The sequence below is a fragment of the Parambassis ranga genome, chromosome 8 (genome assembly GCF_900634625.1).
Source record: "Parambassis ranga chromosome 8, fParRan2.1, whole genome shotgun sequence".
NCBI lineage: Eukaryota > Metazoa > Chordata > Actinopteri > Ambassidae > Parambassis > Parambassis ranga.
Window position 1 is genome coordinate 9,344,486 of NC_041029.1, and position 12,424 is coordinate 9,356,909.

Sequence of the window (12,424 nt, forward strand, 5' to 3'; positions counted from 1 at the left end):
TGCTCAAAAGGGGGTTGTTCCTCACCTCCATCACCTTAGTGCTTCCTGTAGAGACTTTTTTTTTTACAGAAAAAATGCAACGCAAGCAAATTCAAGAAGTGACGGAGAGAAAATACCCAAAAAGAATTAAGTGTCTTTAATGATATAAGCTACATTTGTACATTTCTACAGCAGACTTTCAGTAATTGCCAATTAGAAAAAAAAAAAACATTTACCGGCAAAAACTGAAAAACTGGATAATATGTCAAAGGCTTTGAAATTAAATACTCAAGGTAAATATTTAATTCATTACATTGTCCCATTAAATAACAATAAAAAAACATTTAACAGTTCAAATAATCAAGGTGAAATATAAATTACATTAAAGCACCTTTTTCAAGAATGAGGATATTAAAATAAATAAATCAACCTTTCCATACGAAGACAGTTCATATTCATGGTAGTATTGTAAGGCTGTGTAGTCACACTGAACACTCCTGCCAACAACATACAACACATCAGGACAAGAGGGGAATGCTCACGTGACTTCCACAATCGACAGCAAATAACTCTGGTTACAATATAAACACCTATGAATGAGATCAGCAACAACAAAATAACAGTAACTACGATAACTACTGTAGAAAATGCACAAGTTACTCATCCACTCTTTGCAAAAAGGTGAGTTACTCTATAAGAAGAGTATGGACCATGGTAATATTTGAAATGCTTTTCTAGCCAGCTGGGAAAACTCCCATCACAAATATTTCATGTTGTACGTTCCCTCAGTTCATTAACTGGCCTGAAAAAAAAAACATATTGCAGGTTCTCCCGCATACTCATCCACGTATGTACTCAAAAGAGCAGCTGTGAAAAGCTGCAGTTCACAAAACACGTCTGGAGTTATCCTTGAATAAATTGTATCAGGTCTAGAAATCATTTACTGTACACTGTTCATGCACAACCGTTCATTTACTAATGACTAGTGGTCTTAGTTAAATCTGGCAAAGCAACAGCCCCATGATCAGACATGACAACACATCTTATTACTTTGATCCCTCAGTGACCTGCCTGCCAAACGCATGCGCACACTCTCAGACAGAGTTACACACATACAGAGTGAGGAAAGAGCTCACTGTGAGTATAAAAAACAATGGTAGAGCGGTTTTCAGCAACTGCTTCAAAAAGTCACAGGAACATATCAAACACTGAGGCACAAAGCTGCCTTTTTTCAAACCAATACAAGTACCAGCAACCAATAATGGTGGCTCTTGCCTCTACTGCCAAACATGGTATAGAAAACTTCTACATCTAGGTTACAGTACAGTAAAAGGGCTCCTAATGCTTACAGGGCCTGTGGGTCCAAATTGCATTATAAAAATGAATGCTTTGTTTTCTTTGTGCAATTGAAATCTGGTATGCGTTTGTAGAGGATTTTTTTTATTATACAGTAATTAAAACTCTGATAAGCCTAATTTACATAAAATCCTGTACATTAACAGTCCATCAAAATAGAGATTTAGAAAAATGTGATTGGGCTTCAATAACTGTTAGACTATGAATTACAATATTTACAAAAACATTTTGTTTGTGGCAGAGACTATATAATCCCCTTTGCACAAAAACAGCATCCAAATATATTCTGGAACCCAGTGTAGGAAGATATCAATCTGAGTACTGGAGATCTAAGTCGACTGTGCCGTCTGTCACCACTAACCTCACTCTCTTGGGTTTCGTGGAACCCATGGAGTGAGATGTGTTAACAGGTACGTAGTGTGATGTGCCCTGGTGGTCCCCAGGCTGACAATGCTGCATGTCCTTCCTGCAATGTTCCTCCTGGGCCCTAAGCCCTGAAAACCCCCCTAAGGACAATGATGCTGGGTTGTTAGACATCTGGGGTCCACAGGGCTCCAAAACCAGCCGCCCTTGTGTGCCCGATGGCTCCATCAGGCAGTGGTAGGTGTAGTTCGTTGAGCCTAATCCAGGGTAACCATCGGTGCCATCCCTGAGACCCAGGGTCAATGAATGGTCCCCACTGAAATTGAGTACATAAGGAGGACCTTGATGGCCATAAGGAAAGGAGGCTGAGGAGGTTGTGGACTGACTCTTGTTTGCTGGTGTTGGTGTAGTGGGAGGTGTACTGTGGACCACTTGTGGGCTGTTGTGCTGAGACATGGGGGAAAGATTAGACCCAAAACTGAAATCAAAAGGGTCTTGCTGAGTGTAACATGGCTGGTGTTTGTCAGAGGTTGACGTAGAGGATTTATCATGTTTTAGACTCCTGTTTTGCAGTGATGAATAACTGTCCACTTTGCTAGGAAAGAAGAAAGGTCTTGGCAAGTCAGAAAAGTTTTTGTATGTCATGTTGGTTCCAACATTGTCATGTTTTCCAGGCGGCATCTTGCTTTTATTAAAAGACTGAGACATGGAGGGGTTGGTTTTGTCAAAATGAAGACTCGACCTGCTGGGGTTGCTGGAAGAACCAAGATGGCCAACATCCTTTCCAAAGCCATGAATAGAAACATTACCTTTTTGGTGACTGTCTGTAACACCAAATTTCTGACTGTGCTGCATCTTCTCAATAGCACCTATTTTTGCACTGGGAGGCCTAGACGGGACAGTTGGGCTGCCAGCAGCCGCAGTGTCTTTACAGGGTGCACTATATAGGTTCTGAGGCTGGCTTCCCCCCTGAAACTTAAGCACTCTATGAATAACTGTAGAGTTTTTCTCATGGAAGTTGAATGGATTGTCAGGAGGGTTGGGATTTTTCACAGTGAAGAGTTGTGGAGAGAAGAATTTGTTAGAAGTTTGAGATGACATGACAGGCTTTGTCGAGCAACTCTGGGACACTCCTCTAGCTGCGTTTGGATGACTACTTGGAAACGATTGGGATTTACTCGGAATGGTCATACGATGGAAGGGACCTTGTGTTTTAAGGTTTGACTGGATTTTTGATTGGCTGGTACTCGGCTTGAAATTGATGGAGGGTTGGGAAAAATTTATAGAATTCTGAGATACAACAGATGGTGTTGAAAGCATACGAGGTTTGCTGGCAACAGAAAAAGACTGAGCTTTTGTGTCTTCTTTAGAAAGTCTCATCCCCAAATTTTTACTTCGATCCTTAGACACAAAATCAGAGGTGCCCAGTGATGAAAAACTGAAACCTGGGTTAGCTGGGTTTCTGTCTTTGGAGGCATCCTTTGCTTCAAATTCCAAAGGAATGGAGTCATTTTTGGAAATTAGACCTGGGAAAAACTGCAGATCCTCACCAGTGAAGTTATTTTCTGGACTGGGAGGGCCAAGGTATGGTGTCTCTGTGGTCCACGTGTCAGAAGGGCTGTGGGACAGGGGGCTGCTGAAAGGATCTGTGGGTGGATCCAGGGAACACAAATCTGATGGAGAAGATGGAAGTATGTTCTGAGGCTGATAATACCCCTCAAAGTTGAGACACTGAAAGTCCAGTAAATCATCACAGCAGTTTGTGAAGTTGGGCTCTCCAGAAAGCATGTTATCGGCAGTTGTGAATGGAGGAGACTGGGATGGGGGCTGGATGACAGATGCATTGGAACAGGCTGTGGGCTTTTCCAAAGTCTGAGATGAGCACAAGCCCTCAGAGAGCCGAGAGAGACTGTTGTCAATTTGTTGGAGAGTGTGACTAAGGCAAGCTGTGGGTGTTTCTACAGGCCCACACTTGCGTGCTCTATCCATTTTGTGCCTCTGCTTCCTTCCTCCGCTGTTTATCTCTGGCCTGTCAATGATTCTTTCTGCAGCTGGAGATATAATTTCAGATTTACTGTCATTTAGAGGTGAAGACAGGGAGAGCGGTGAGAGAGACAAGGAAAATGGCGGAAGTTCTGTTTTCAGGGGGGCTGAGTTGCTGTTTGGGCTCTGAGAAGACTGGCACTCCTCTTTGAACTTGCTAACATCAAGACACCCTCTCTTTTGCATCCCTAAACTGTGCCCCTTTAACTCCTTCTTAACCGTGGATTCCATTTTCAGTTCAGGTTGAACAAGCTGCCCTTTGCTGTCCACCTCCCAGATATCTTCAGTCTTCCTTCGCAGTTTAATTACTGGTAATTGAAAACCATCTGAATCTAATTCTTGCTGCTGCTTTTGTTGTGACTCGCTTTCAAACAAGCAGCAATTTTTCAAAAAACGATCTTCGATTTTTGCTTCCTGTCGTACAACTGGCAACATCTCAGGGTCAACTTTTTGACTCTCCACTTTCTGACTCTCCACTTTCTCTGTCAGCTGGGTGTCTCCAACCTCCCTGTTTTCAATTTTCTCTTTAACATCTAGTCTGTTGTTGGGAGAGTCACTGGGCCCACATACATTATCTGCATTTCCAAGATTTTTGTCTGCTTTTACACCAGTGGTGAGATTCATGACCAATTTTTCATTCCGTTTGTTACGTCTTTTTTTCAAATGATGGAATCTGCTCTTTGACTTTTTACAAGCCTGCACATGAGCCTGAGCTGCCTCCATCTCCATGTTCAAAATGGATACAGAATCCATGATGGCTTTAAAAGGGTCACATGACCCCAACTCATCTCCCTTTTCTTTTTTTAACATATTTTCAAATCCTGCATTCTGCATTTCCCACACTTTCCCTCTTCTTCTCTTGAAACGAATCTTAAAATTGAGGACGGGCTTTGTCTCCTCTAAATCACTTTGTTCAAGAGTTTCCTCCTGATCATTCTCTCCTGCCTTATTTAAAGTTTCATTTACAGCACATGGCTGGGAGGTTTTAGCAGGAGTCTCAGCAAAGTTGTTTTGGTCATCTTGAATCTCTGATTTACATTTTCTCGCTTTCCGCCATAAATGGCTTCTTGGAGCTTCACTAGCTCTGGAGCGAAGCACTCTATTGTAGGAGGTTTGTTTGGTCCTTCTAGGAGCCAACTGCTGTACTTCTGTTTTCCTAAATCTGACTTTCCCATCTCGTGTCACTTTGCTACTCTCACCTGAACATGGGGGAATCTCCTGCTTTGGTGCTGCTAATGAATTTAACTCGGGGGCTTTTTTAAAATTTTGATGTGAAGCAGAGTCCGGGTTTGGCTCAGAGTCCATTTCCACAGCACTACGAAATGTACGCTTCTTCAGAGGTATGTTGGATTGTGTGTGAGCCTGTGGATTGGTATCTGCGTGCAGATTAGTCTTAGAAATCACTGATTTATGAGGTAGTTGGTTTGGGCAGGTGACCGATGGGTCACTGCGACACTGTGGTGAATGTAATCTTTCTTCACTCAACTCCATTTTAATTGTAGATGATACTTCTTTACTTAACTGTCCTTTAGTACATTGCTTATCCTCTGTTTTTGTTTTTGCTCTTCTAGGCCTTGTCTTTCGTCTTCTCATGATCCTCTTTTGCACTGAATTTTGGAACCTGCTTCCATTAATTTCAGCTGCCTCTACTTCCTCCTTAGAACTTAGAATGTCCCCAAAGGCTGGGAGGGAAAACTGTCTTCCCACAGTGTCTCCCTGTAACTTCATATTTATTAACGATTTATCTTTTCTTAAAATGTCAGATAGCAGTACTTTTGCCTGCTTTATTACAACATCTTCTTCATGTGCACTCATTGGTTGGTTACCCAAACTCCTATTCATCTGTTCTGACATTATAGGAACTCCTTCCTGCTTACTCCCAGCAATTGCAGTGTTAACACACTGGATGTTACTTTGTCTTTTACTTCGCTTGTTAGACACTATTTTACATTCAGACTCTTTCACTTCATCCAGGTCTCTGTTATGTTTACACTGTACAACAGGTGATGCAGAATTTGTCTTTTCTTTTTGCCATTCATTTTTGTCATTTAAAATGTCCTGCTGCTTCTTTTGTATGGAAGTGTTATCTTCTTCTGACACTGTTTGTATTTCAATGACCTTGTCGTTTCTCTCACAGTGGAGAGACTCTTCCATTGTCTCACATGTCCGTTGTGTCTTAAGGTCTACTGTATCTACAGCCTTGAAAAACATTTCCCGCACACCTCTGTTACCTTCAGGTGAGCACATGTCTGAGCTTCCTCCCTGCGTCTGCTGACATATGGACACTCGGTTTTCTGTCAGAGCGTTTGGCCTGAGACGTTGGCTCTGCCTACTCCTTCCTCGTACAACTACTCTTGCTTTTTCATCTTTAGAGGTTTTTATAGATCCTAGACTTTGTGACACTGGTAACCTTGTTAAATTGACTGTGACGTATTGCTTCAGATATATTTGTGGATTGTCCGCAGGCTTCTTTGACCCATCTGTGACACTCTGACAAGCTCCTGACTGCGATGAAGCTCTGATAGTCCTGCACCTTGTTTCCTCAGCAGCTGCATTTTGAGCTGGGGTGATGATGCAGGATTTAACGCTGTGGCACTTAATTCTTTTGCTTACAGTGATTGCTTTTCCCTCCTCCTCGTGTATTATTGCACTGCAGGTTTTATCATCATCAACAGGGTCACACAGAGTTGTAGTGCTAGCCAGTTTCCTGGACTGCGTCCGGTGTGTGACTCTGGTGTGAACCATGCTCTTTGTTCTTGAAGACATCGTCAGTTGAACTGCCGTCCTGTTCACTTTCACAGGTTTTCCATTAAGACTTGACCTGCTTACAGCAGGTCTGCTTTTCTGACGAACAGACATGGAACTTAGAGTGAGAGGCTTCAAGTTTAGCGCACAGCTGTTGTTTCCTTCACCAGTTGAATTCAATTTACTCAGCCTGTGATCCTTTGGCTTCACTTCCTCCAGTTGTTGCAGTAAGGCCCTCTCCTTGCTTTTTGGATCCTTACAATTAAGCAAAAAATCCACAGAGTGGCGTCGTACTCTGACTTTAAGGTCCTTCAGAGACAAAAGTGTCCGATGCTGTTTGACCTTGGTTGATATGAGCGAGTGCTTTCCTGATCGTCGCTGCTTCTCTCGCCTCCACTTCTTTGTTTGACTCAATTTTCTGTTCTTCAAAGCATTTCTCCTCATCTGATGAGTAAAGGAGTTCCTTGAGGGAATGGCTATGAATTAAAGACACAAACCAAGAAAGAAGCAGTTATTCTTCTGTACAAAATTGTTTCTGCTGATGTGTGTGCTCTATAATCAGCTCTACCAAGAGCTTATTATAACCAGCAAGTAAGGAAGACATTACACTTAGAGTGTATGTATGTATATTTCGATTTTACCATATTAATTTGCAGTTTTTGTCATTTTAACACATACATATACAGTTGATACGATCTAGAGGACCTTTCAGTATTTCGGGTTTGTGGCGAAACTGCTTCTTGATCAGCAAATAAGGTGTGTGAATTCCCCAAGAACACATTTCAGCCTTGAAAAGACAAATTTAATTCTTTGTAATTGTCCTGGTATGTTATTCAAGCCAGTATCACATGTGATTTATTTAACTGTATAGTTACCGTACTTATGTCTTAATAATTTCCAACTAAAACTGTCACTACAGTGAGAAGTCTCAGTGTTTGTGATGTCCCCAAGAAAGATCACATCTATTTTTTTTTTTAAATCTACATTATAAATCCTTTGTTTTTCTGTTATTACTAAAGCAAACCCTATGCATGCTACTTAAAATCAAATCAAAACAAAAAGATGGTCTCTCAAGTATCACAAAAATATTTTTTAACAGGTAACTGCCGGCACTGCATCTTTTTTCTGTTCAGTCACAGTACAAAAGGAACGGATTATAGGCCATCTATATAATTTTTATCTTGGACAATGAAATGTCTATTCACAATGACAAGATTAACAAGTTTTTAAACACATGACTTTTATGAGTATTCATAAAATGAAACTTGCTTTATTCAGTTTATAAACTGAATAAATAGCATTTTAGTAACACTAAAAAACAATATTTAGTAGAATATAATAATAAATTATAGTACAATCTACTAATATACTTTAATCTGTAAATTGTTTAATCTTAAAACAATACAACCACTTAATCCAAGTCACTTTTGACTGAGAGATTTTGTGCTAATTTAACACTGAGTAGACTTTAATGAACAACCAGTGTCAGTTGTCCTTAAAGCGTTTAAGTTGATGGTGCATTTAACAACTGCTGAAGTGATCAGCAAACTGCAAAGCTTTTACTGCCACAACCTACTGTGTAACTGCAGTTTTTAATGATTACTATACATTCTTACTCTGAGATTTTTACAAAACCAGCAATGCGCATTTTTGTTTTAGAAATCTATATTCAGATTTTCTTTGATATTTTTTATTAATGCACAGTTGGTAGTTAACAGAAATGTACAGAAAATTCTAAATTCATTACCTTTAAAAGTGATTGGCCTTGCTGGAAAATGACCCTTCTCTCTGTGATGACGAAGATATCTTTCTCTTAGGCGGTACTTCTGGCCCACAGGGTCCTTTGTTTCCTCATCGTCAGGCTGTTTCCCTCTGTGTTTGAAGTGGCCCTCTCCATTTCTACAGAACAATCAAAAACACAATATTTGTATTGAAGAGTTTTCAGATTGTATCATATTTCTTAACAATCTGCTGCTATGAACTAAATTTACACTATATAAAAAGATTCCTGCTCAGATGATGGACACACCTCTCACAGGTGCAGCATTCACACATTTCATTGCCTTCACCAAAAAAGCTGGCACCATAGTAACATGTGATCTCCTCCCCAGGTGATATTGGTCGAATCACTTCAACGCAAGCAATGTTCTTCTCACCGGGGACAAACTGGGCGGGTGAAAAAGGAGAGAAAAACACACTAAGACAAAAACAGGTTGGCCCATGGGATACAACAAAGCAGCTAGAAACAAAAGGGCAGTGTAATTCTACATATAAGCTATGACTTGTGATTGACAAATGTAACTACATTATGTAAGCATTAAGAAGCAATATCTGAATCATTTTAATTCATCAAATATCATGTAATAACAGTATCGCTGCAGATTACCTTGCAGTTTGGTTTGCAATCTTCAATCCAGAAGGAAATACAGAAACAGAGAAAAGACAGTTAACTCAATCAGTCCAAGGTCAAGAACATGTTGCAGATCAGCTGATGTACACTAAATTCATTTAGGTAAAACTCAAAGTCTAAGCTGATTAACTCAAACTTAGGAAACAGCTTTCCGAGTGGATTGATTAAAAAAAACTTGCATTTCACTGGCCTTCACTGTTTTTTAAATGAACACAGAAATTGATTTGTAAATGGTTCATGATTAATAATCACAGTCACAAAAGATCCTACTCCCAATAAAAACATGTTCTGCTACATTACTAGCACAGCATGCAGTATAAATATCGGAGCTTGTGAAACAGGTAGATCCTAAACAAATGATGCAATTAATGCTTGCTCTGGCTTATAATAAAAGCATGTCAGCCACTCAGTGCTTAATGGAGCTGACCTCCAAATACCTAGAACATGCAAGAAGCAACTGGTCCTTAACACATTTCTCATGAAAAATCAATTTTTCACACAACTTGTGAAGCAATATACAATACAATGTCAATACGTGAACTGCAAAATATTTGTATCACTTGTGAGTCTCTCAAACAATTTAAAGTAAAACAATAGGCCTTGTTTATTAGTCTTAGTAATCACTGAGCATTAAAGGATAATGTCTTAATTGTTGGGTAGCGTTAATTTCAATAAAAGTAAAAGTGACACTGGCCTGCATTACAGACTGTGCCTTTAAAAAAATGTATAACACACAAGCAGTCTAGCTATAAATTATTTAAATGGTGTAGCCTGTCTTCTAATGTGTGTCCTGAGGAAAAATTAGTCATGACTGCAAACAAACTCACCGTGGTTGATAAAAGCTGCAGGACCCAGCCAGAGTTGAGCACAGCGCTTGCGTGTGGAATACATAACACTAAAGTCATTGACTCCTGCCCTCAGCACAGCACTGTCAGCGGGACTCAGCTCTGCTATGCACCCCAGTAGGACCTCCACCCGTTCTCCTGCAAACCTGGGCAACACATTAATCCACTCATTAATTATATAATTCAACAGCTACAATAAAATACAACGTTACAAGTGTGACTGATTACCAGTGCCTTGTTGCAGTTATCTTTGCTCCGTTAGTCTCTGAGGAGTATCTGTCACAGGACTCTATCTTGATACCACTATCCAACAGAAAGGCATTGAGGTAGCGATAAACCTGCATCACAGATGGATTTAATTGTTTTTAATTGACAAGGAACTGACAGATACTAAACGTGAAAGATTTCCAATAACAAATATCATGACATCAATTCAGTTTATGTTTTATGCCTACATGTTGTCTCAGCAGCTCCTGCCGATGGCTTCCCAATGCATTAAAGTAGTCACCAGCCAGTTCCCCCACCGTCAGTGCCTCAAACGTAGTGTTGAAGTCATGCGTACGCTGAAACCGCAACAGGGTCTCTTTGAGGTTACCCCAACGCCGGATCTCTGGTGGGGGACTAAATAGGACATGACAAAATAAGTTATTGCTAAAAACATAGAAATCATGACTGAACATTAGAAAATATTACCACCATCCATAATTTAAATCCCTAAATATTGTCATGCTTAGTTAACTCTCACAAGGATGCTCAACAGATGACAACATGAAAAATCCAGTACTAACTTAACACAGTAAACAAACAAATCGAATCAGAAAAACAGCATGAGAAACACACTAAAACAGACAAGATAACCACATAAGAAATGTTATAGGAAAATGCAGATGAGTATGAATATCTTTGAGCATCTTGCCAGGAAAACACATTTTATAATCTGATAGAACCTCTGCACCAGAATTTGCTTTATAGTATAACAAAGTTAGAACTGCCATCTAGTAGTAGCTGTTTACGCAATATCCCCTTACATCACTGACAGCTGACCTAGAGTGACATGGAGTCAAAGCGTATGATCACAACATGCACAGCGACCGGGGCAGAACTGATGGGTTTACTGAACAAATACAAGATTAAATTACTCCACTTCAACTACTTGTAAAAAAAAAAAAAAAACTCCTTTTTGTGCATATAAGAAGCTGCTAGGGGCAGGTTGTCTTGGAAAAAATGTGCAGAGACTCCTCAGTAAACAGAATCAAAACACTAACTTAAGTGTGACCGCTAAACAAAAATAACTAACAACACGAGGGGATAATCATGACAGTCTTTGACTCATAAGTGACAGATTACCTGATATTCATTTTGTGGGTGCTGAACCCCAACAGAGGGTCCAGCACCAAACCGGTGGCCAAGTCATCGGTCTCACACAGCTCCTTCACACTCATTCTAGTGCATCCGTCCATTGCCTCCCACCATCAGCATGCTGCAATCACAGGGTGACAGAGTAACGGTGTGACAGCAATAATAACAAACCACAATCAGCCAAGGGTTTTGCTTTTTAGTACATCTAGTTTTCAAAACAACCATAGCGTTTCATTAGTTAATGGCTCACCTGCTAAAGTTAGCACACTGACCCTTCGGTACGTATCTGTACTTAGTATATGTCAATAATCAATAGACGACAGCGTTACATGAGTTAGGAATGTGCTCCTATTAGCACATAGCTCGGCTGCTTAGCATTTCAGCTTGCCGAGAAAATACGCCATGTTATCAGCTGAAGAAGAAGGCTAGCATGTTGGTAGCACTAACGGTCCGCAGCTAATGTAATGACTGCATCACATCGTTGATGAAATCCGGACCGTGAGAACAGACTTGTGAACGAATATAAATTTACGGATCCACACTGACATTCTGATGTGTTTGGAAAACACCTACCTGGGAGTCGTTTGCAGTCAACGAAAGTATCGCCAGACAATTTTTCGCAAGCTGCTCGCTTGCTCTGGCCCCAGTTCGCCTGGCAGGGAAAGTTAGCCTAGCAACATAACCAGCTAGCTTGCTGCCGTCCTGCTGGCTGGCCCGACCAGCGCATATGAAAATGGAGTCCCCTCCTCACTTTTTACAAATTGTCCGTTTGGTGACGAATGTAAATCCCACTTTGAATTCCAAAGCAACGAAAATGCACTGCAGCAGACAACAAATAAGCCTAACCATGTATGTTTTATAGCTGCTAGCTAGCTTTGTAATGCTCGTCTAGTTGCAAAAGTTGATAAGCAATGTCCAGTGTAACCAAACTATGTTAAACCACGCCCACGTGTTGTGCTATTCGCTGTGGTCAAGGTCATTTTTACAAATCAAATTCAGCACAGAGTGCTGCGCTCCGTGATTGGCCAGAATATTTACGGGTGGTGCCGCCCATTGTTTGGTTGACAAAGGTGAGTATTTCCTCTGGCTGCGGGAAAGCGTTGCACACAGTCGCTCTGTAGTCTGTACAGTAAGGACGCAGTCTTTGGGATGCTGCACCCTAACCTGCCTGCTCCTGGGTTAGAAATAGAATAGAATGCCTTTTATTGTCACTAGTACAATGAGATTAAAGCGTCATCCAGTGTCAGTGCAAAAAACAAGCAATATAAAAGATATTAAAAAAATATTTACAAAATAAACATAGAAGTTAGTGCACAGTCCTGAG

The 12,424-nt window shown here is 40.5% G+C and overlaps 1 protein-coding gene across 1 annotated transcript; it reads right to left on the reverse strand.

Moving 5' to 3' along the window:
- Positions 1-1,574: 1,574 nt before the first annotated feature.
- On the reverse strand, positions 1,575-12,013 carry kmt5c (lysine methyltransferase 5C). Its single transcript, XM_028413114.1, has 9 exons — positions 11,674-12,013; positions 11,089-11,221; positions 10,197-10,362; positions 9,970-10,079; positions 9,724-9,887; positions 8,873-8,892; positions 8,516-8,652; positions 8,234-8,385; positions 1,575-6,962 (listed from the first exon to the last, which is right to left on the reverse strand). The coding sequence occupies exons 2-9, from the start codon at positions 11,199-11,201 to the stop codon at positions 1,645-1,647; spliced, it is 6,180 nt and encodes a 2,059-aa protein (XP_028268915.1). The 5' UTR covers positions 11,202-11,221; positions 11,674-12,013; the 3' UTR covers positions 1,575-1,644.
- Positions 12,014-12,424: the final 411 nt, after the last annotated feature.